The sequence below is a fragment of the Dromaius novaehollandiae genome, chromosome 1 (assembly GCF_036370855.1).
Source record: "Dromaius novaehollandiae isolate bDroNov1 chromosome 1, bDroNov1.hap1, whole genome shotgun sequence".
Taxonomy (NCBI): Eukaryota; Metazoa; Chordata; class Aves; order Casuariiformes; family Dromaiidae; genus Dromaius; species Dromaius novaehollandiae.
Window position 1 is genome coordinate 64,118,075 of NC_088098.1, and position 24,350 is coordinate 64,142,424.

The window sequence follows — 24,350 nt, forward strand, 5'->3', positions numbered from 1 at the left end:
ACTGGAGAAGGGCATTTTGAAACAGGGTTATCCAGGGAGCCTAGGGAAGAAGTGGGCAGCAGCCCTGCTAGCAGCAGGACTCAGGGAGGACTTGGGTGAGGATATTCTCGAGTGCTCCAGCACCAAAATGGGAGAGCTGCTTATAACAAATTCAGGAGCATTCAAAACTCTCTCAGATCCCCTCAGCCAGGCAGCAGTGGGCTCAGCTCCGACCTTCCCTCCTCCATCACTTGAGGGCTGGCAGATGAGCACTGCCACAGCATAAGCGAGCCCTATGACGTGAGGTTGCCTCCAGCAAGCTGCATGGATCCACCTCCTCCAGCTTCCTTCCTATACAAGCTGAGGGGTAATCATCATGACAGCATCTAAACCACCCCCCTGGGCCTTCAGAGCCACCCAGGTGGCAGCAGGCTCCTTGGAAGGGGCCACCATGATAGCTAGGGAGCTGCTTGGGCCACCAGCTCCCATGCTAGGCAGGTCCCCCCTCTTGCTTGTGCAAGGTCTCCTTGGGCCAAGCACTCTGCCCACTCCTGTCCTGGGCTGGAGGCAGGTTAGAGTCACGGTCCTGCTGTCCCTCTGACCCTCTCCACTGTTTCTGAATGAGGTTCTTGAATGATAAAAGGCAAGATCCAGAGGGCAGCTTTCCAAAGGGGCACAACAGGATATGGTAGCTGTTTGAGCCTTGGCTGCAGAGGCCAAGAAGCACAGTGGGAAATGCTGCTGTATCTCCCATGGGCTACCCACACGAACCCATCTCAGGTGGAAGTCGCTCTGGGTACATGGCGCTGATGCAGATGCAATGCACAGCTCTGGGTAACCTCCTCCTTGGACATCTCCAAGGGCTTTACAAATGAAGAGATCTCAGTATCTCATTTTACAGGCAGGAAAACTGAGGCAAGAGTTGTGCCAGACCCGAGGTTCAGCACAGTTCTAGCCAGTGGATCATGCCATTAATCCTGCACACAGCCTCAAGGCATAGGGTACTTCCCTGACTTGGGGTAAATGAACTCACCACATGGCTGGTCCCAGCCTGCCCAGTGGATAAATTTTGACTGCATTTGCCATTTTTATCCATATTAAACCCACTGCCCTGAGAATCTAATCAATGGGGACAGGCTTCCCTGTGCCACTGAGCTCCCTGGAGGCCATCACAGGAGATCAAAACTGAGTGAGCCATGTAGGACACGGCTGATCCAGAGTAAACACAAGGTGCACAAGAAGAGGGCAGCATGACATGTGGGAAAACACTGCTGTCCCCATTGCACAGAGAGACCTGCTCTCTCTGCAACTGCCCACCTAGCACATTTCCTACAGATTTCCATCCTCTTCTATCAGCAAGGTGGAGGACTTCTCTCCCCCCCAGAAAATAATTCCCCTCAGCCTGCCAGCCCACAGTGCTACCAGCAGCCTGATGACATGAACCCCAACACTGTTCAGGGATGGCTGAAGGCTGTAACTCAGCCTGCTGGATTAGCCCAGGCTGCATTTGCCCTGACTGCTAACCTTGACCTCAGAAAAGTCTTGCATCTCAGCAAAGACCACCTCATCCCTGCTCTGTTCACTGACTGCCAGCCCGCAGTACACCTTTACCTCCTTTTTTTCCTTCCCTTTCCTTTCCTCAAGGTGGGTGTTGGCTTTTTCCATTACTTGGGTCTCACCACCTTTTTCTCCCATTTGGCTTGCTCTGGCATGTCTTTCTAGAAGCCCTCCTGGAGCAGCCCTGGTGGCTGCCTGCCACCACTAGCCCTCGCCAGGGCCATGCTGCCCACAGCACCGCAGATCTCCCTTGGGACAGCAGCATGTCCCAGGCTGTACAGTGCATCTCCCCTCTCTGACGATCAGTCAGGTGACTTTTGGGGGCTCATCTAACAGAGCAGCGCCACTTGGGCTTGCAATGTCAGCCTTTGGCTCATGGCTGTGTTTGCCCCCAGCATCCCAGCCTCCATAACCAAATAAGAGGCAGTTGTTAAAAGGCATTTGGTCATAGACTCTCAGCACAATCTCTGTCACAGACTCACCACTTCCCTCCACCCAACATGCACACACATGACATCCTTTCATACCCCATTGCACCGCAGGAGCCCCGCAGTGACCGCGCAGCCTCTCCCCGGCACTGGGAGCACCTTTCCTGGCCCCTATGCCCCGCTCATCATGGACAGCGGTTCCTGCTGCCCAAGCCAGGAAATGGCACCTATTCCAGATGCTACCTCTCCTAGCTGATTTTTGAGGAGCCAAGGGTGATGCTGAGAGAGCTCCCATGCAAACAGGAGTTTGTAGGATTGGAAGGGCTGCCCTTACAACGGTGCCAGGGTATTTTGCCGCAAACGTTTGTTATGGCCTGGTCTCTGCATCTCTACCCAGCTGTGTCCCCTGCTGCATCCCCGCGACACCCACAGGCACCCTCCTTGGCCATCATTCAGGAGAAACGACAGGTGCACCACAGCAGCACAGCTCCTGGCTGTGGGAGAAGCCACTGCTGTCCTCACTTATCCAGAATAATCCCACTTTTTGACACCTTTGTTAATGAAACTGGAGGAATACTGGTTCCCCTGTGGACACAGCACAGCTGCTTGCTTAATCAGGAATTTGCCTAGCCAACTGAATGCTATATTTTTAGAGGAGCCAGAAGTTTCCCCTAGGCATTTTTATAATTTATTTTTAATGTTTATAGCTAATTTCTGCTTAAGTAAGCCTGTGACTTTCTACAATTTCACCATAACTAATCACAAGCGAACATAACCAAAGTAACAAGTACTAATTAGGCCCTCTAGAACCTTAATCTGCTCTGACAGTCAGCACCAGCTGCCTGTAACTGGGGCTGCACCATGCCTCTTCTTAGCACAACCATCATCGCCCGCCTTCCGCTTGAAAGTAGAAGAGGAGGAGCAAGCCGAGTGCCTCCATCTTCAGAAGTACATGGAGGTGAGACATCTCCTATTCCATGGCATCCCCAGGCAGAGGAAGAGGACAAGGCAAGGACAAATGGCCAGGGCTGGCAATACAAGTGGTCTGCATGGAGGATTACAGGTGCTGGAGGATGTCTGTTGTCTAACGCCGTCTTTGTGCCTAACAGCAACACTCACTGCTGATCAGAGACCAAGGACCAGCTCAGTAAAGTGGCAGAGAGAGGACACATAGGTACATGCTCACTTGTTTCCTCTTTTCTTCCTGGGTAGCTGAGCCAGTTGCAGTAAGATGCATGCTGTGATAGCAAACATCTATGACTCACAAGTCACAGGGATGCAAAGAACAAAGGTGATCTGTGGGGACTGACAAGAGCATGTTGCTGGTCAAGTGATGCAACTTTGGACAGGGCAGATGGGAAAAGGGGGAGACCAAGTCACTAGGTGACTTCTCTGAGGTAATTACTTTCTGAACCCTTCTTTGTACTTCCCCACCTATGCTCACCTTATCTGTGCTATGCAGATCCCCACAGTGCAGACTGTTAACCACATATTAACTCCAAACACCCTGCTCTGGGAGATATGCTTATTTGCACTGGCCTGTAGGACAGATTATTTGGAGATCTCTGCTTCACAGGATTAATTATCCCACATGTAAGATGTTAATCTTACCATGTTTTCTCCATTTATGCACCATTCCCTGCCCTCTCCCCATGCATTCACCTTTCTTGTCATCTCAACTTGCAATCTTATTAATACTGCACTATTCTCAGCAGCCTCAGAAAAGCTGTCTCATATCCCTTGTGGCTAATGGAGGGCATCCATTCAAAAACTCTGCGAATGCCAGAGTTCAGGCTGCTTCCCAGTGGAACAGATGTATCCTGGCCATAGAGCCATAGACCCATTCCCAAGGTCTAAAGCCTCTGCTTCTGCTAGCAATGCAGGCACCTCCCCCATGAAAGGCAAAGACAGCATCACCAGTGTCTCTTTGGCTGGTCAGAGGGCTGAGACTCTTCCCCAGGCACCACTGACGCAAACGCTGCAGTGTGGGAAAAACAGAGCATGATTTTCATGGACAGATGGATAGAAAGGTCGGACATTCTTTCCAAGCACTAACAACCTAGGTCAGAATCTCAGGGACTTTTTTAATTTCTATGTAAATTTCTCATCTGAAACAAAAAAAAAAAAATCCACAAAAAAAAATTATCTCCATTTTCTTCAAATTAATTGATTCACTTCTCAAGTTATGTAGCAGATTTCGAATTCTGAAGGTAGGATGTTTCCAAGAACTGCATGTCTCCTAGCTAAAGTGATGTCAGAGTCTCCCCAGACGGAGAAGGTATGAGTAATGGTAAATTCCATAGACTGCAAAAAGAGCAGTGTTACTGATGTTTAATGCAATGAAAATACCTTACCATAAATTGGTGAATGCTAATGCTGTGATCTAACCATGGGGTCTTAAAAAAATGCTATGAAAATAATGTTATGTCTGGAAGTTTCAGATTCATTTTGAATTTAGCACTTCAAAATGCTCAGTGAATAACACAGAATATATCTGACTCATAGTTCAAGCCAGGTATCAGAGGTCCCAATAGTTTGTCCTAAACTTCTTACAAATAAGACACAGTTCTTTAAGAATGTCCTACAAAACCTTTGATTTTCTTGCCTGTCTCATTCAAACTTCACAGCAAAATTAGGTCATTTAGGAACATAGGCTTGGGATTTTTCTTGTCTCATATATAACCACATCAATAAATCATGTGCCCAGCTGACTGGACACAAGACTGTTCTGAAGTAAAGCAAGGCACTACTCCCATTTTGCCTAAATGTAGCACAGTGGACTTTCTACATCACCCATATTTTGGAGGTAACTGTGGACAATTGCTATTTTCTATTAGGTTTTAAATACCTTCCTGATGGGGAAAATCTCCTATAGATATTACTGGAAAATGAAAGTATGGTTTTGTTTAAGATTCAAATTCCATGGATAAAAATATCTGTTACTGGAGCTTCTGATACGATGCGCAAAAAAAGCCAACAGAAAAACTTCTGTTAAATTCCATTTGTGAAAAGTAATAGCTGACACCACACCAGAGGAAAGGGGCTTCACTAACCTTTCTTGAATCCTTTCCTACAGCAACCCAGACCACCTACCAATCAGACTAAGCTCCTATGGATCCCAGCCCTGACTACCCTGCAAGGCAGGAAGCAAGACAGTCAGCAATTCCCCGCACCAAGATGCAGCGGGGGGCAGGTGGGTGGTGGGCAGCCCGAGCCACCCTCACAGCTCGCAAGTGCCCTGTATCCCTTGGCTGTCCAGCTGCAAATCCGAAGGAGGACCTCGCCTTGCACCTTGCTGCTGGGCTCCCAGCAGTAGATGAAGTCCTGGGGCCACCTTGTGGCTAATTGCATGGATTGTTTTAATTTCTGCTTTAATTTCCCTGTACTGGATGCTCCCAGCAGTCCCAGAAGACTGGGCTGTACACCAGCACCCACCAGGGTCCACGTGTACTCTGAAAAGCCAAGTGCCTTGGTTCACTCAATCAGCTCTTCCTAGACTTCAGCTTTCTCAAGGTTACCTGAGAGTTATCCGGCTTCCCAGGGTTACATGTCCTCTGGCTGCCCTCCTCAGATACTGAGGTTACGCCACTGAAAACATCAGCTCTTTGATTATTTTTACCGGGACAGCCTGGAAACGAGGGGCCCTGTTTGTGGCTTTATGAGCTGACATGACATGCATATCCCATTTCAACTGTGCAGCCCTTCTTCCATATGCAGGAAAACCAAAATAACTGTCTCTAAAGCACCTGGAAGCCAGTCAGCACAAAAATGACATAGACCTGTGGAGATGAGGGAGAGTTTCCCATCATCCTACACTTGCATGAAGAAAATGCAAACCCCCACACTTCTCTCAGACCCCAAGAATAGCCCAGTGACTCATCAGCCACATGACTGTTTCTACTGGGAGCTGGCAATAGCTTCAGCAGAAGGTGGCATTACATTCTCCACTTCACCTAAACATCCCAGGCCTACTGCTTACAGGGCGCCTCCTAATCAACGTTCCCTATTTTCCTTTCACCCTAACCATGCCTCCTCTTCTTTGGCCACCTTCCCATACCTCTCTGCCAGTGCAAAAGAGCCCAGCACAGCTCCACTGATGCACATCCCACCTAACATGCCATCAGCAAGGGATGCAGGGGAGACAAAGCTGAGACAGAGCGGCTCTAGAGGAGAAAAAACAAGGATTTAATGGAATGAAAGGAGAAGCTCCCAAAGTCCGCACAGGAGCAACATCTCTGAGACTCTCTGACACTCTCCACTCCAGGATCAGTCCTTCCTTTCTGCCCACCAAAAGGCCGGGGCACTCAGGAACACCAGTGCTTGATCTGCTTCTTTAGAGTGCTCTCCAAGGAGAGGATTAAGGTGCATTGCTAACTCCACAGCCCATGAAGGCCATCTCCACAGCAGCCTCTTCCTCAGCTCTTCAAATCTTCCAAGGAAGGGAGCTCGGCTCAGAAATCCCTCTCTCCTTGGTGAGTGAAGAATCCTTGCATTATCCAACAGGTGGTAAAGGCTGTATAAAAACCATCCTGGGGTGGGGGAGGGAGAGCCACACTGGTCCTAGCAGTGAGATTCAAGCTCTGTCAGCATCAGGAGGCCAGCTCTGGTGGAGGGAAGGGGCTGTCCCATGCCTGGCCTGGAAGGTAAGTCCTCAAGTGGGCAGGTGAGTTGGTGGAGCCTCTGGAAGACAAAGGCAGGCACTGAACATCACCCCACAAGCACGAAAAGCGATCTGGACCCTCCCCTTCTAGTCACTGGTCTCACTCAGCCAGACAAGCAGGGCTGCAAATCCTGTCCTTAAATGCCAGGGCATCCTGAAATAGAGGCAGCCGTCACTTCAGTGTCTGAAAATAGATAGATATTTGAACCAGTTACTACAATCCCAAGATGAGCAGTGAGCACGGGGGAGACCTGAGGCACAGTGGGAAAGTTTGTTTACCCATCTATTCCTGGCCACAGCTAGAAAGCAGTCCAAAGCACCTCTAGTTCATCCCCTCCTTCAGCATGCACTGCAAAGAGAGAGCCTGTGCACATAGATTCAGCTTAAGCTGGGCCAACAAGTGTGCAAGGGGCCACCCTGTGGCATGCAGCATGGCCCTTGCATGCTCCTGTAGCCAGACCCATCTCTCTCTGGCCACAGAGATCAGGGCCCCATTGCTGTCACAACCCATGCCCAAGTACTTGCAGGAGGCAGAGAATGGGTGGGACCCAGGGGATCAGGGCCTTCTGCAAAACCTCCTCTTCCTCAATGGCAGGGACAGGATGCGTGTCTAGAGCAAGGTCTACTTTGCTGAGTGACTGCTCTCCCAAGGCACATCCACAGCAGCCAGCACACAGGTTGCAGCAGTTCTGGGTGCAGGGCAGGCACAAGGCCACTGATGCTGCAATGCAAACTCCAGACTCCCAGTGATTCCCTCCACCCCATCCCTTTGGGCTCAGTGCCAGGGCCCTGCCAACAGCTCTCATAGGATCTGGAGCTTCCTTGGAGCAAATCCCCAAGTCTCTGTCAAAGGCAACCTCCAAACTGAGTCAGGACACTGGAGATCATTTTTATCCTCACCATTTAAGGAGCTGATTCCTGATGGTGCATGCAAAGAGACAGAAGCAATAACCAAGCGGCACCAAGAAGCAACAGCCAGCTCTGAGCAGCCCTCTAGTCAGAACTCAATAGAACCGACAGTTTGTTATAGCAATGGATTCTCAATCAAACCAATTAATTCTAGTCTCCCTATTAATTAACCTGCAACATACAAACAACCACCCTTCAGGACTGGACTTCAACACAGCAGCACACTCATGCCATCATCCCAGAGCACCAGCCTCACCTCTCTGAGGGAGCCTTTGATGGTGGAGAGTTTGTAGATGATCCAAAGTGGGATGCACACCATGGAGGAGAGGGCCAGCAGCCACCCCAGTGTGTCTCCCCACCATGGGTACACATACTTCTTGTTGTAGGTCAGTGGGGTGTACTTGATCAGAGAAAACAGGAAGGTTGCCTGGCAGGGTGGAAGAAGCCAAGGGAAAAAGAACAAGAGAATAAGCACCCTTAGCCAAAGCAGGTCCTTCCTGGCAACTCCACACCTCCACACAGAGTTTCACTGTGTTGAAGAGCTCTCTGGGCTTCGGGATAGCAACACAGGAGATGCTAGTCAAGCTAGCTTTGCTGCTATGACGCCCATGCTCAGTGCTGGGCAGCAAGGAGCTCACCCCAGCAGCAGACACCACTATCACCACCGAGCCAGGCCCTGCTCCCTGTTGTTTTGCCCCATGCCAGGGCCCAAAGGCCACAGACACATGCAGAGCAACAGGCTCCCAAAGTGCAGGCCATGTAAGCCTCTCTACATACACACACATCTCTCTGTATGTATGTATCTAAGTATGTATGTATGTATGTATGTCTCAGAGGCACCCAGCTTTACCCATCTCCCTATCCCCACAGAAGCCCAGCTCCATACCCCCCCTTCCAGCAGGCTCTCACCATGCAAACCGCAGGTGTGATGAAAAGCCAGCAGTATTTGATGACTGGCCATGGCCGGTACCCAATCATATCTTCAATGTTATCATAGAAACGCTCGGCACCTGCAGAAGAGGGGAAGTATGCCTCATTACTACCAAGCAAAAAGTGGAGCAAGGTCTGTGTGTGTCCTGGGGAGGACGGTGAGCAGGGGTCCCATTTGACCAGTGGTAAGGAGCTCCCCAAAAGACCTGGCAGTAGCCTCAGGACAGTTGGCCCTCTCAGGGACCTCACTGGGAATGTGGCCAGTTTCAGTCTGCATCCTGGAATAACATCCACTCACCCTAGAACAGCACAGTAGATCATCATGGCTAGCCCCTCAGCTGGTGTCACCCAGGCTAGGACCCGAACCCAAGTTTTACCCATCCCTTGTGAATGGCAAGGCTGGAAAAGGGCTCTCAAAAACGTCAGAAGGTCTCAGGGCCCTCTGTATGCAGGCTGAGAAACCACTTCCCAGCCAGCTCTAAGCCCTGAGTAAGGAAGGGGCTCAAAAGCAGAGACATGTAGGAATATGCTGAGGATATCCGCCAAGCAGATCCCCCAGGGTGTTGCTGTGAGGAAGCCCCCACCAGCTGAGTCTACAAGCACCAAAACAAGAGTTGAGCAGGCTGCCTTGCCACTTGCCACTGCGAAGCAACTGCCAGGAGGAGCTATGGACTAGCACTTTGAGGCTGAATCAAGCAAGAGCATGAGAGACCAGAGCTGGGGACCCCCCCACACACACACCAGTTCATACTCACCATAGACCCAGGCGATGCAGAGGGTCTCGAAGATGGCCACAAAGAGCAGGCACATGCCACTGGCAGCATAGTAATCAAAGAGCTGGAAGACATACATCCCCCCCTGGGAAGGGCCAAGCGGGAAGCAAGGCAAGGTGGGGAGGAAGAGAAGGGAAAGGAATCAGGAACAGGCAAAGAGATTCAGCCAGAGCAGGAATCAAACTCAAAATTTTCCCCCAAGCTAGAGGCAACTTCCCCCTCTCTGGGGAAACAGCAAGAGCAAAGGCCACATCCCTTGTGCTCACAGCCTGATGGAGACATGCAGCAGCCCTAGTCTCCCTGCTCTCAGGGTTCTATACAGCTCTTCATTCCAGGGCAGGACAGGAGAGGGGAAGTCACCATGAGGATCTTGGGGCTATTTCAGGACAGGAATAAAAACAGCAAGTCTTCTAGTTGGAAGCGAGGGTGGAGACTCCCTTAAGAGACACAATGCACCTGACTAAATTCAGCCTTCTAACTGGCACAAGGAAATAGATGTGCATGCAATTTTGCAAGCACCTGTTGCTGTGCACTCACAGGTTAGCAGTTGGATGTTTCACTGCCCAATTCTGAAAGCCAGTCTACAAAAGAGGTCCATAGTTAAGGAAGACACAAAGCTGTAGATGCAACATCAAAGGCCACTTTTTCAACATCAGGCCCAAAGGAATACAGAAGATGGAAACAGGAAAAAGCATCATGGCAGCATCTACCCCTCCCACTTATGAGAGGAGTCAAAGATTTTAAAGCAGAACAGTTTTAACTCCAGGCAATTAATCACAATTCACAAAGAAGGGACTACATAGGAAATCAGTGTAATGGACACTCAGGCCCATCAAGTTTCTTGATTCCCAGCTTTCATGCAGCTCCATCCAGTAGGAAAGGGAAGGACAAAGGTGCTCTCCCAGCCATGCAACAGGCTACAGCTGTAAAGCTTTGGCTAGCTGTAAAGATAAATCTGAACCACAACATTGCCTTCCTGGAGCTCTAATTATCATTCTAGGCAGGAGAGGTGTCAGGGATGTGTTAGCACATATAAATAGCACAGGGGGTCAGGACTGGAAGGGAAAAATTCAAATGCCATCTGGAAAGGGAAGGATTTGTACTGGCACAGTTCATAGCTACACAATAGCCACTTTTCCAAAATACTCCTTGGACTTTTTAATGTCATGTAGCAGCCAGACGCTTGTGCCCGAAACTTATCCAGCAGCAAAGAGCCACCAGCATCATGCAACAACACTGGGGCAATGCTGAACAGGGAGAGAGGACCACCACCTCCCAGGCTGCCCAGGTCCACTGCTAACAGCCTCCCTGACCCTCTCCCACCAGGCACCGAGCAGTCGGACAAGCCAGCCAGCTCACCAACTAGCCAACAGCCCCAGCACCCTTGACCAATCCACCCACTGTCCCGTGCCCCCTCACCAGGGAGGTATTCAGACCCAGTGAGTGCTCCATAGGTGCTTGGAGGAAGGTGCAGGGCCAGACTCCTCACTCTCCCCCCAGCCCAAAATACCTCCGTGAGCATCATCAGTCCAACCAGATAGGAGAGGATGGACACCAGCAAGATGAGGGTTTCCCGGCGGTTCTTCTTGCGGAAGATGGTCGGGTACATGTCGACAAGAGCTGTGACAAGGCTCTCCACGCAGACGAACTGCAAAAAGCAGAGTTCCCACCTCCATCAGCCCATCCCACCAGGCTAATGCCCCAGGCTTCAATCCAGACTTTCACTCTCAGGGCAGGCTCCCTTCAGCCAGGAGGAACCATCAAAACTGATCTCAGCCACAACCACTGGTGCTGTCCTGTACCTCAGGACATGTCGAGGACATGTCCAAAGAGCGTGACTGAACTTGCACGCTGCCACGCACAGACTAGCTTAAGGCCTGGAAGCATCACCGCTGCCTGACTGAGCACAGTGCGCCACACGGGACTAACTACCTGTGTGGAGACTAGTCCTCGTAATTGCCTCAGTGCAGGGCCACACTGAGGTAGTTACACTGCTTCCAGGACCTCAGTTGTTTCCTCTGCACATTACTGCCCTTTGTAGAAAGACCTGTGTCTGGCCTAGAAGTGGCCTCACCCCTTACCAAGTGGCTGAAACCCTCCAGGCCTCGTGCCTCCCCCTCCAGCCTCTGACTGTCAGTCCTCCATAGCTGCCTGGGCACAGTGCTGTGCTCTCAGCAGGGAAAGCTGCCACCAAGGACCTGGCTCCCCAGACTCCCCCTGCCTTCTCCATCAGCCAAGCTGAACCCATTTGCGTCCAGCTTGAAGGGACAATGCTTTTGGTCCTGCAGGGAAGCTCCCCCTGCCTTTACCTGGCTGTCCAGTCCCAGCAAAACAACCATCAGGAAGAAGAAGCAGGCCCAGAGCGGGGAGAAGGGCAACATGACGACAGCCCGAGGGTAGGCGATGAATGCCAGGCCAGGCCCTGAGAGGAGAAGGGCATTTAAAGCAGGCAGTGGACAGCAGATCTGGAAGCTCCCAGATGCCTTGCATCCCACCCCAGCAACAGGCAAGCAGCATTGCTGCTGGCACCAGCACAGTAGGGCTGGCATGCAGCACAAGACCCATGTGCCCAGAGCCATGTAGGGCAGCTCCCTGGCACAAGGCACAGCCCACACAGCCTTTTGCTCCAGTTACATACAGCCACTGTCCAGGAGGCCCAGGCTCCTCGGACAAGGTCAAGGAGCTGGAAGAAGCACAGCGAGGCCAGCTGGGAGGAAGGGAAAGGAAGCACAGCAAGCAACGGCTGCACCGCTGCTGCAAGGGCTGGGAGCAGGAGCAAGCCTCTGAGTCCCAGGGAGCACTGAGCAAGCCAGGACACACGTTTTGCAGGCTTGTCACCCTGCCAGCCAAGAGAAGAGCAAGTGCTGTACTTGTATACATCTCATAGCTGGCACGCATTTCTCTCTGCTTCTCAGAGGCAAGGAGCTGCCCATGGAAAGGAGCCTGCAGCTGCAACGCCCATTGCCCCCAGGCAGATAACCCCAGAGGGCACATCGCAGGGTACCCTGCAGGGATGTCCATCCCCCCTGTGGCCTTCACTCACCCGACTCAGCCACCTCAGCGATGGGCACACCCTGCTCCCCCGCCATGAAGCCCAGGATGGAGAAGATGGCAAAGCCAGCCACAAAGCTGGTGCCACTGTTGAGGAAGCAGAGAGCCACGCTGTCCCTGGGGAAGAGAAGGCGCAGCATCACCTGGGGGGGCCAGGAGTCAAGGTGCAACCTCAAGCCGCAGACAGCCGTGCCAGCTGCATCCCACTCTGCACCCCGGCACTGTGCCTTCAGCGGGCCTTGCTCCTGACCACTCCGCAGGAGTGGCAAAGCCCTCCCTGCCCCAAGCATCTGCTCAGCAGAGAATATTTTTGCCTGAGAGATGTTTTCTCTCCTTAATAGATTTTTCAGACCCATTACAAATTTTTGGCTTCCAGCACTACTAGACATCTTCTGGTTCTCACACTATGAGAGAAAGATAAATGGAGACATTTGATTTGTTTTCTCTGATCTATCCATTTTTGTCTCTGTTTCACCTCATTCTTATCCATCTACTCTTTAAACTAAATATCTCTTATCTATCTGATTCCTTTTCACCCTCCAGTCTCCCTAGGCCTCTCATGACTACAACTCTAGGGACAAAAACATTTGCAGCATCTTTCCAAGAGATTCTGAACCAAACTGAACACACACTTCCGGCATTTAATGGCCTACTCTGGCTTCATTAAATGCTACTGTGTAAATCCAGTGTGATTTTCTGCATCAAGGTATCTAGCATTTTTTTGGCTTCATGCTCCTCCCTGCACATTAGCTGGATCTATTCACTGTCTGCAACCATCTCTGGAGAGAGACTACAGTTCATGCAGAGCCCCCAGACTGTGCAAATAGTTCAGGTTATTCCTTCCAAAGCATAGTACTTTCATTTGCCAGGACTGTACAGCACCTAACATCATTGCTCTACCTTTTCATCTGGTTACTAAGGCACAAGAGGCTGAAAGAGATCTCCAGGCTGAATTGTCCTGCCGATGCAGAGGATCATGCTCTACCAGGCTCAGCTAATCCAATTGGAAGCCCACACCAGAAACTCATTTCTCCAGCTGCTAGAAACCACCTACTCTTCACCCAAATTATACTCTCAGCCAGTTTATATAAGCTCCTATTTACCTCAGATAGTTCCTCTTCCTTCCTGGTGTCTCTCCCTCTTTCCCCCAGATGAATTTATGAAAAATTAAACCCTTCTGAGAGAGACATGAGCTGGGAGATGCTCTCAAGTCACCTGGGACGTGGGAAGGGGGTGTCATGGTGGAGAGTAACACGGAGAACAGCCGAAGAGGGGTCCCCAGATTTTCACCAGAAAGGGAAGGGCTTTGAGCCCAGATGATTCCCCTTACCATCTCGGAGGAGGGGAAATGGTCCAAGCCATTTGGTGCCATCTCAGACTACTGCCACATGAACAACAGTCCCTCCTCCCCACATTCCCTTCGTTCCCCAGGTTACTAGTGGCTACACTGAACCTGTTGCAACTCAGTGGAGCACCACACTGTTACCATTCTGTCCTGCTAAAAACTGGCCCTATCTTCCTGCACAGACCAAGGCTGCAGAATATAGGACCGACTTATTAGAACTGGGTCCATACCTGGGGAACAGGATGGTCAGAATTGTGACATTGAAACAAGAAACAAATTCCCTAGCATAGCTGAATAGCAGAAAGGGTTTGTGTGCAAACAGATGTCTCTTTCCTTTGTATAACATCTCCAACTGAAGTTATGGAAGCTTTTTACAGTATTGGTGCTAGGCAGCCCTTGTTGTCATCTCTATGTTACACATCCAGATGGAGATGCAGAGGGTTAGTGCCCAAAGGCATGCAGTAGGTTAGAGACAGATCTGTTATCATTTGCATTCCCACAGTTCTTTCTCTCAAAACAGGGTTTGGGAGAAAGGGTATGAAAAGGAAGAGCAGTCTCAGCCTAGCTGCTGTTGGAGAAGCATCCTACAGCAGGAGTAAATTTCTAAGGTAAAGAGAGATAGGTAAAGATGCAAGGACCATGTAGCCTGATGGTCTGCCTGGACCTTCCACAGTAATGACAACAAATTAGAATTTAAAAGGCAGGGGAACTCAGGGACAAGACCAGTAAGACCAGCGAAGGAATGGTGAGAAGAGAGCCGGATAGTTTTATTGGGCGTTTTCACTTACACTGACCTTTTGCCTCTGGAGATACAGCTCCAGATGGTGGCCACATCTACAGTGAAATGAGTTTGCTTTCCCCTGACCACTTCAACTCTACAGCCTGTTCCAATTTAGTATCATGGTCAATCTTTGTTCAAAGGGCAGTCCCGCATGGGAAGAGTGCACAAGAGGTAGGGGTCGTATTTGCAGGTTTATGTGTGCCAGAGACAGCACATAGGAATAAAGACCACTGATGACTGTGCAAACTAATAGGAGGAATGATAAATTACAAGGTGAACAGATTCCAGTCCAGAGCCATTAGCTCTTACAGCTCTGCTTCCTCTGCAGGTACTTGTGCACCTTTTCAGTAAGGGGAGATTGTGGTGTGGACTGGGATCACAAAACTGGTGAAGAGGGATCTGAGTTTGCTGGCTGTCAGCTGGGATGGAAGACGGAATTTATCTTCCATGACATGGCCAGAAAGTTCCTTGCATTCCCCTTGGGTCTATAGCACAGAGAGTTGGATTTGGGCAATATGGCAACAGCAGAAAGTTTCAGAGAAAACATCTGGGGAGAATTTTCTTATGCCTTGAGTAGAAAGGGAAAACGAGGCACCTCAAATGGCCAGTTGCCTCCAGCAGTTGACCAGCCAATTTGCACTGATGTTCAGGGAAGGGAAGGCTCTAGATGGCAGAGCTGCATTCCAGTTACCTGTAGCAGTTGTTATGGTATTTGTTGTAGCTACCCAGAGCTGTCAGGCATCCCAGGCATATTGCATACGAGAAGAAGATCTGAGTGCCTGCATCCATCCAGACCTGCAAGGGAGATGCAAATACGGGTAAGAAGAAAAGGCCAGCACAGAGTGCAGACAATACACCGATGTGAAGAGGCAGAGACCTGGGGACTGATGTAATCAGCAGAAAGGTCAGTGCTCAGGAGGTCAGCAAAACTCAATACTTAGATAAGCCTTTGCGAGGACCAGATTATACGGTGTCAGGAATTACAGTCCTCAACAAAGCACCTTAGGGTGGTAAGAGCGCCAAAGGAAGAGATGCACCAAGAGCCTTGCAAACCCACAACATGTATAACTTTTCATCATTATCTTTTTCTTCCTTAATCAAATCTACAGTACTCTGTGACTCTCCAGAGTCTCTCAGCAGTAAGAGACCAGAAGAACTCTTTCCGTGGGAGCTGAAGGAGTCCTCTGCTGGCAGATGAGAAGCGGGATTTTATTTGGGCAGGCCTGGTCCCCCACCAAGTGGCACAGCTCCCAGTGGTGGCCTTTGGCTCCAAGATCTGATTTTAAAGGTTCCAAAACTTGAAAGTAAATTGACAGGGGAGGAGGGAAATGTTAGAAATAAACTGAGTTGGTTGCAAAGGAAGGACAGCTCCTAAAAGAAAACACAAGAATGATGTTAGTCCCATGAGGCCCCTTTGAACTCCACTCTCACTGTCAAGATCACGTGCCAGCGCTCCGAGGCTGACATTTGTCAATGCCAAATTTGATCTGAAAGCCTAGCTGTGTGTAGTCACCGATGCAACCACAGCCACCGTCTTCTGCAGAGAACAGCAAAAGGAGGAATTAACAGTGAGGAACGAAATGATGACAAAGATTATTAATTAAATCCTCTATTGTATAACATCTTTTCCCCTAAGGCTTCCCAGGGGATTTAAAACTGTGGATAAGATAATCATTCAACCAACTCTGACATGCAGCCACCTTCGGGAGATAAAAGGGAAGCTAGTCAGGAAAGAAAAGCATAAGAAAAGTATTACTGGGAAGTTTTCAATTAGAATAGTCTGCATCTGGCTAATGCATCTCAGTTCATACCCTTGTTCCCATAAGTAGTGGTGTTGGTGAGTTTTCCCTAGTGCCAAGATCCCACCTGAGGCAAATGGAAATCAATGGAAAGCGTCCCAGCGGTGTCTACAGACTACGGTGTCTCTCAGCATTTATGTGATTCAATCAGCATCACTGGTTTTGTTTAGTTTTTTTCTGTTCTTGTTCCTAGGTTGATGGGCACTCTTACAAAATGTTAAACCTCTTGTTTAGCTCAAAATTCTATTTCAGCTCAAGAAACAGCTGCGCAGAACAAATCCTCTCCCTACCCACAGCGCCATTGGCAAGATACAGCAGCACAATCTGTAAGGAGTGAAGGCAAAGCCCCTAAACATTGTTAGGGCTAACTTTGGTGAAGCTGCTTTCACTGACTGTCCTGCAAGCAACTCAGCTGATATTCAGGCCCACCTTCTTTTCAGTCAATGGAAAGACTGCTCGCTATCCCACAGGGAGCAAGATCAAATCTTTGATATGTAAAATGGGAAGAGACAGAGGATGATGTTGGACTGGAAAAGGTAATTCTGGGCTCTGGCAAATTTAAAAAATAATTGACATCACTTCATTTTACTTTTTTGGAGGATCAGAGCAGGGAGGGATGTTTGGAGAGCAAGATGTTAGTTAATTTTTCCATTTCAAAAAGATTGGAAAGATCAAGTCCTTTTGGAAATGACTGCTAAAGAAGCACTGGGCTCGTAGGTAGCCAGATTATAGCCTTCACTATTTAGCTGCTTTTAGGGCAAAGCAAGGCTTTCAGGTCAACAGGACCAGCTGACACCTTTGCATCAACAATTTAAGCATCTTTTGATAGGTCAAGGTGGAAGGTTTCATTCTGTCTTTTTCATCAAATTCTAGCTTGAATTCCATCAACCCATGGTTTTTGGAGCTTTTTTAGTTCAATTTACTGAGATAACAAGATTCATGAAGTCATACTGCCTGCCCACCTTTGCCATAACACTGGACCCTGTTGACCAGTTTCAACCAGATTTAACAGTGGGTAGAAACCTCAATGATATGAGCTACCTCAGAATTCCATGATAGCCAGGAAATAGGCAAAAGACAGAAACTCAGCATTCCAGCTGAGACAAAAGCTACAGGGAGGAACAGTCAACCATCATTAAATATCAGATAAATCACACAAGTAAGAAACATGAGAAATACCCCAAGGGCAGGAAAAGAACTGGTGCTTTGATAGACATGGTAGAAGCCAAATATCAAGACATGAGGCTTCATTAGCTCAATGGCTCATAAAGTGGCTCATTCCTAAAACCCAGCAATACCCTTGACAGCATAGCAGAGGCCAGCATGTGGTCTGCATGCTCCACAGTCCAGCTGCCTGCTCCTACTCAACATACCACCTGTGGAGCACGTACAGGCTGAGTGGGCAACCCAACTCAAAGGGACATGTTATGGGAATGAAGAACCTGTGTTAGCACATGTTCCCATTTGAAGCAAGGCAGCCTGTGGCTGAACCAGTGCAAATAAAGCTACACTTGGCTTACAGAGCTTATGGTCCCACTCAGTCAGCATGACTGTGAGCACCAGCTCAGGCTGTATGCATTTTTGTTCCCCATTTGAAAAGGCTACTGCGGCTGTTGGGTCAAAGACCATGCCACCCTTTTGTCTTTCCCAGGCCACTGTTAGTTCCTGAATTGGTCAGGGGGTTGTTGGACTCCAAGACTGATGCTCGGGCACCCCTGACCTCCTGTCATTCATGACAGAGCCCAGCACAAGCAGCAAGTCACAGGACAGTAGGACCAGGTGGGCTGGAAGGGACCTCAGCCGCTCTCTTGTCCAGGCTCCATCTCAAGTCCCTCACAAGGAGAACCACTTTCCACATGGCTCTGCAGCATTTCACAGAGGGCTACACTGACCACTACCACTCACTTCAGAAAAAAGCAGACCAAATCTTCCCTCTCCAAAATGCCTATGCTCATTTCTCTCTGTAACAGTTGACTCAGGAGAAATGCTTTTTTCAGTCCAAGGCCCCCCTTTTCCTCCTGTGCTGTTGATCAACAGCCTCTCGTTATTTTGATATTTCCACTCTGTTTAAAGGGGCCTGATAGCGGTAATGGAGGGCTTGGTTTCCCTGGCAGATAAGAGTGTGCTGCTGTCCTCTCTCTGCTGTTCCCAGAGAGACTGGTAAAGTTTATCCTGTTGTTCGGATTTCACCAGCACGTTGGCAGCCTGGGTATTTTGATTTGATTGTTGTCTGCAGTTTTCTAGGCCATCCAGTTTATTTAATTCATAATTCAATTTCCTTGAGTGTGTTGTTTGCTCCAGTTTGTAATAACCTCCTACTCTCTGTTTTTAACCAAAGCTTTCATACCTGAGCTGCAGTTATCCAAGATGGTTATGGCCTATAAGAGGATATTTTCCTTCCCCCCTTAATTTTCTCAGCAATATTTGCTTTATTACGTGTACTGGAATTTAATAACGCCCTGCACCGAAACAGATCCTTCCTTTGGAAGATCTCAAAGCACTTACAAATAACAGTAAAGACCATTTTAGAGCAAAACGCTATTGAACCCCAAGGTGTGTAATGTATCATGTAAAGGTGTCATGCTGGGAAGCACTGAACCGTCCCCATCAGCGAGCAGAGATGATACAGCGCCGAGTGGGTAAATGCTCCACGGAGGGTCACACTTGGTGTATTGCAAAGCACAGAGCAAAAATGCCCCAGCCAGGCCTTCAGCAGCAGTTCAGGGAGCATTTCCTTCAAGGGCCCTGCCAGGCTCACCAGCCACCTCCTCGCCCTCATCCCACCCCGCCGCACGTGTGGGCACAGCAGCGGCGTGCTCCTCTGCGTGGCAACCTCAGCTGGGGGAACGGTCCAGGTTAAATTTAGCCAAGGGGACCTCAGCTGACCCGCAGGGACTCTTTAGCCCCGGGGCAGAGCTCTCCCGCCGCTGGAGCACCTTCAAACGCTGCCGCAAGAAAACAAACGCTGGCGAGCAGGAGGAGGAGGAGGAGGAGGAGGAGGAAGGCCACCAAGGTAAACACAGCTGCCTTGGCCCTACGCGCAGAGGAGGCCTCCCCAGCAGGAGCGAGCAGGTCCCTCTGCACTGGCCGCCCCCAGGACCTCGCGCGTCGTCACCATATGCCATCCTCCAGCCCGAAAACAAACACGCACTCGCCTTCGGAGGCACGGTGTGCGGGGGCCAGCAGCGACGCAGAGCGAGTGTGTGGGGTCAAGCTGGGAAGAAATAAATAAGGGGAACAAAATAATATTTAGCAGGCCCACAGCCAGCCTCACCACTCGCTGGGAAGCCTCAGCACCTGCCGGCAGCAGAGCAGCGGCAGGAGAGGCCCCAGTCCAGGGAGGGTTTGGGGACTCTGATCCCTTCCCCAGCGTGGGCATGGGGCCCTTGTTTAACAAAGCAGGTCACGGCCCGGGAAGACGCAAACACCTTGCCGCCCTCCCAGCAGCGGGCCGGGGGCTTGTTGTAACGTGGCCGCAGCAGCAAGGGTTGCTCTGGCACAAACCACGAGCCAGTCCCAAAAAGCCTCCCTCCCTGACTGCAGACGCAGCAGATGGCTCCCCGAGGAGCCTGGGGAGCATCGTGATCCCTTGCCCTCCCTTCCTGCCACAGCCATGGGGAAGGAGGAGTCTGCAGGGTCTGCCAGGGCAAATACTGCTCAACCACTAGGAAACAGGCAAAAACCAGAAAAAAAAAAAAGAGAGAGAAATTTCAAAAGTGATGCAGATTTGAAAGAGAGCGAGCGAGAAGCAGAGCTTGGATGAAGGTAATGTTCAGCTGCGTTAGTCACGCACGGCAAGCATCGGTGTCACAGCATTGTGTTGTCCAGGGTTAGGTGTCCTACATGATAGTAGCTATTGCTTATGGAGCGGGGGGTATCTGCAAAGTTGGGCTGCAGACCATACGACAGACCTCTTCAGGTCAGGCACCCTAGTTTCTTCCCTGTATCATGGACCAGGGGCCCAACCCCTGCCTGGGGGGAAGGGGGGGTTCAGCATGGCTGGACTCTAAATAAAGCAGTTTTTTATAGAAAGTAGATTCTTTACATAAAGACTATCTAAGACTCACTGGATAAAGTATGAGCACACACAACAAGATGGTGTACTTTCTGGAAATTTCAGGAGCAAAACAAGAGTGGGAGGTTTTGAGCATGTTTTGAGAAACAGTTCTTGTTTTTCCAGAAAGAGATAGACTCAGAAGGTGCTGAATTTTACTTCTCTTTCATTTTCACACATTAAATATAATAAAATGTAGCTAGAATCCCTGGACTGACACCAGTGTGGAAAGAGACTTATATTTCTTCTCTTTAGCGCAAACCCAAAGCCCCAGCCGGCACTTTCTGCACCGAGCTCATCAGTTCCCTCTCAGAATCTGTCCGTTAAAAAGGTGCCTGGTCTTGCTACAAAAGCGTCAAGTGATGGAGAGCCTGTCAGTGCCTGAGAAAAGTTGTTCTAACGACACATTCCCCACCCTTAAGTCTTATCTCTAATCTGAATTCCTCTCATTTCAGCTTCCCGCTACTGGATCACACTGCACATCTCTCCTTAATCACATCAGTAAATCCCCAGCATTATCTATTGAAATAAGCAGTTGATAAAATTGCCACAAAATTATTACAAAGAGTGGAATGATCAAAAGAAGAAATGGTGAACATCCCTAAGACTCACTTGCTGTTAAAACATGAACCACACTATGAAAAATGTAGTAACCTTGTGGAGTACAGAAAAAGCAATTGAGGAGGAGGGAAATACAGTTCAAAATAAATTATCTGTTCAGTGCTTTTTACCTTTACCTGTTTGAGCAAAATGAGACTTTTTATTCAAAATTTTGTTCCGTAGCTCTATGTATACTCTGGTCTACTTATATATCAAATGCATTGTATTTAATATTTTAATTCTAAGCATTTTATTGAGTGGGGAAACAAAGGTGCAGGAATATTTAGGGAATCTGTAGACTATATGGCCAGAAGAGATTGTCATCAATGTGCTAGTCCAAGCTCTTTTATAAGGCAAACCACAGAATTTCAAGGTTCTGTCCAAGGTCATTCAGCAGGTGAAAAGCAATGACTTCCACATACTAGTCTGATACTCTGATACTTAATCATATCTCAGCTGCATCTCCCTTGGTAGTATCTGCTAAATAATTCATCTCCTCTTTTCATGTAGGTTTTCATATACTTTTAACCAGTTATCATTTTGTCACCTTGTATATTGTTTGCCTTTCATTTAAACCTCCCCTTGAGACTCCTTATCATAAGGCTCAGATTGCAGAGGGTATTTTTTAATTTCCAGAATCTTTTCCCAGGCACTAAAGTCTTGCATTTTTCCGAGTAGCACTGGATTGCAGGTAAACAATTATGGCTCGCTGTACTGTGAACACAAACCAATTATAAGAGACTTGGACCCTGATCGGCTAGCAGGAGTCATGCTGTCCTTGCACAGAAGGGGGGGGAGGGGGCACAGTCTTGCATAGATCAGACTTGAGGCACTAACCCTTCCCTTTCCTTCGCTCTCATGGAATAACCTTAAAGAATTCAAGAGAAACCTCAAGCCCATTTACCCTATTCAGTAGGATGGTCAAATCACACTGTAGGAAAGCAATCACTTCTACTGACTTTTGCTTTTCTCCTGCAAAAGAGAAGCGTTCATCAAAGAATGATGAATTCCTTGGTCTGCCAGGTAGGGGGAAACAAATTTTCTTCCCCAACTCAATGATAGGAGATCCTCTTGCTCTGCAGGGTTGTTCTACACTTCCACCAACACATTAGCGTTTTCCAGGCTGGAAGGAAGCTGTGCTTTTAAAGCCCAGGCTTTATTTGGGAAAGTTTGCCAAGAAAGATCTAATGAGGACAGAGCTAGCACCAGCAAAGCCATGCTATGCCTGAAGTAGTTTAATTCAGTCCCCTGAGAAACATAGCCACAGTATCAACAGGACTTTTTTTAATAACCAAATCAACACCATTCCAAAATGGCATTTCATTTCAGCAGTCACATCTAATCAACATGAACAGAGCAACAAACATTGCAAACATAGACCTGTCCTCACTCTCTTAGATGTTTTGGAAAAGCCCTTCCAAGCCTTGTAGCACCTTTACAATGATGGAGCGGCAATCCTATCCACCTCCATTTACAGGCAAACAAAGAGAGCAAGAGAGAAGCTGACATTGTAAAATTAGGCTTTTCAGTCACTACTCAGGCACATAGTTGACCAGACTGATCTCCAGAAAGCTGAACAGGAACTTTGAGTACTTTACATGACAAAAAAACAGATTGCCTTTACTTGGAAACCGGAAACTCCTGTTTAGGTCCTCAGATCGGAAGTCGTAAGTCAAACCAGTTTGCACAAAACCATACCAAATCAGTGGCACAAGCAAGAACTGGGAATCCCACGTGGTCCATGAGACACTTGTACATCGCATCTGCAAGGATTCAGTTCTCATTGTATCAGAGAGGCCATGTTCAGTTGGAACTGCTCCTCCCTCAGCATTCACACCCCCATTTGCAATAATAACAACAAAGTCAAGTCAGGGGCTGGAGCAGAAAGGGTTAATGGGGTTATGAAGGGTTTTGCTGGCCTATTTTCCAAGCAGGCACCCTTTAATCTCCTTTGGAAACACCTTCACACAAAGGCTGGTACAGCAGCTCAGCTGGAGCCAGGATTTAACGTGGAATAACTTGTCCTGAAGAGATTAAAAGTGGCAGTCGGGCACCAAACCTCCAGTCAAGTGGGCAGGAATTTCTAATGAGGGAAAGAGAGGTAAGGAGGGCAGCCAGCAGCATACAGAGCCACCTTCCTCCTCCTGAGGACCATGGCGCTCTCCCAGGCTCCAATGGCAGCAGCTCTTCTGAAAAATTTGAACTAGAGACAGTATAAAAATTGAAACTAGAGTCTGTAGGTCTCTGGGAGCTCTGCACACCCTGACCTGGCCCAGAGAGGGCTGGGATGTCACCACAGTGTGTCCACAGCGAAGGAAGGGTGTCTCCAGCTGTGCTGTACTCGTCCCCTGTGAGCCAAGCAGGGAAACCATCTGACGCATGTCCCTGCTCCGTCCCCGTCCACAAACCCAGATGCGCTCCCAAGGAAACTGGAGCATGCAGAGAGGAGAGGGCTTATCCCAGCATGCTGCCACAACAGCACAGAGCTGCAGCTTGTGGACCGTGCCTAGCAGAGCACCCTGCTCTGCAGCACCACTGCAAAGGCAAAGGAGTCTCCTGCGAAACAGGGGTGACAGCTGGTGTCACTCTGTAGCTGCAAGGTTTAAAGCCCTACTGACAGCATCTGCCTCGTCAGGCAATATCCCCAGACAATTTAGACCAACTCAGGCCAGAAGATATAATAATGACATTGATGAAGGCTGAGGGCAAGTCAGCGCTGGGACCACCAGAATGCACACAAATATCAAAGCCCTGCGTTATGTCCACAGAGGGGAGAGAAGAGGAAGAGATAGAAGAAAGAAAGCAAAAGAAAGAGAATGAGAAAATAAAAAAGAAGTAAAGAGGAAAGCTACCTGCATCCAAGCACAGCTCAGACAGCTCAGCCATTCAGTCCCTCCTCTGCCTTACCTGGGGGTCCCTGAGGCGACTGAGGTCTGGATAAAGGTAAAACAGGATTCCTTGAGATGCCCCCGGCAGGGAGACTCCCCTGATCAGCAGAACTACCAGCATGAGGTATGGGAATGTAGCTGTGAAATACACCACCTGGGAGAAGGACAAAGGGAGCACATGTGAGCAAACAGCAGGGGCGAGAGCCCAGAGTGCCAGCTGGGAGCAGAGCACCGTCCCCTAGCAGGGTGTAAGAAGAGGGCCTAAAGGAGACAGGCAGCTGGGCAGTGGCAAGGAATTGGTCAGACTGCCTTGCTCAGCATGTTGCTTTAGTCTACAGGAGAAAGAAACTCCCTTTTGCACGCACCCAGGAAACTCATAACATGCCATGGCACGTCTGGAGCAAGAGAAAAACTTTCTAGTCCTAGCAGCAATCCAGACCACAAGCCAGGTTCAAGTCAGAGTAGCTCCACTGAATTAGGCAGGGTAACATCTATTTGCATCAGCTAACAATCTGCCCCCTGTATCCATCTGCACATCCTTATCTCAAGTAGAGGCTTGAGTTACACACCAAAAGTCTTTTCTCCCTAGGATTTAC

The 24,350-nt window shown here is 49.1% G+C and overlaps 1 protein-coding gene across 5 annotated transcripts in view; it reads right to left on the bottom strand.

Moving 5' to 3' along the window:
• Positions 1-6,128: 6,128 nt before the first annotated feature.
• LOC112993403 (sodium- and chloride-dependent GABA transporter 2) overlaps positions 6,129-24,350 on the bottom strand; it is a 35,243-nt gene continuing 17,021 nt past the window's right edge. For 3 of the 5 annotated variants that reach the window (XR_010389964.1, XR_010389962.1, XR_010389961.1), the window contains 6 exons: positions 23,774-23,908; positions 15,105-15,208; positions 12,280-12,404; positions 11,546-11,658; positions 9,219-10,884; positions 8,524-8,543 (listed from right to left, as the gene is read on the bottom strand). Coding sequence is in view for 2 of the 5 variants with exons in the window: in XM_026117040.2 (XP_025972825.1) it covers positions 6,525-6,644; positions 7,790-7,960; positions 8,443-8,543; positions 9,219-9,321; positions 10,747-10,884; positions 11,546-11,658; positions 12,280-12,404; positions 15,105-15,208; positions 23,774-23,908 (1,110 nt within the window). In the remaining 3 variants the exon portion in view is untranslated. Of the gene's footprint in view, positions 6,645-7,789; positions 7,961-8,442; positions 8,544-9,218; positions 10,885-11,545; positions 11,659-12,279; positions 12,405-15,104; positions 15,209-23,773; positions 23,909-24,350 lie in introns of those variants that run through there. The other 2 variants (XM_026117040.2, XM_064514832.1) reach the window with 1 other exon arrangement.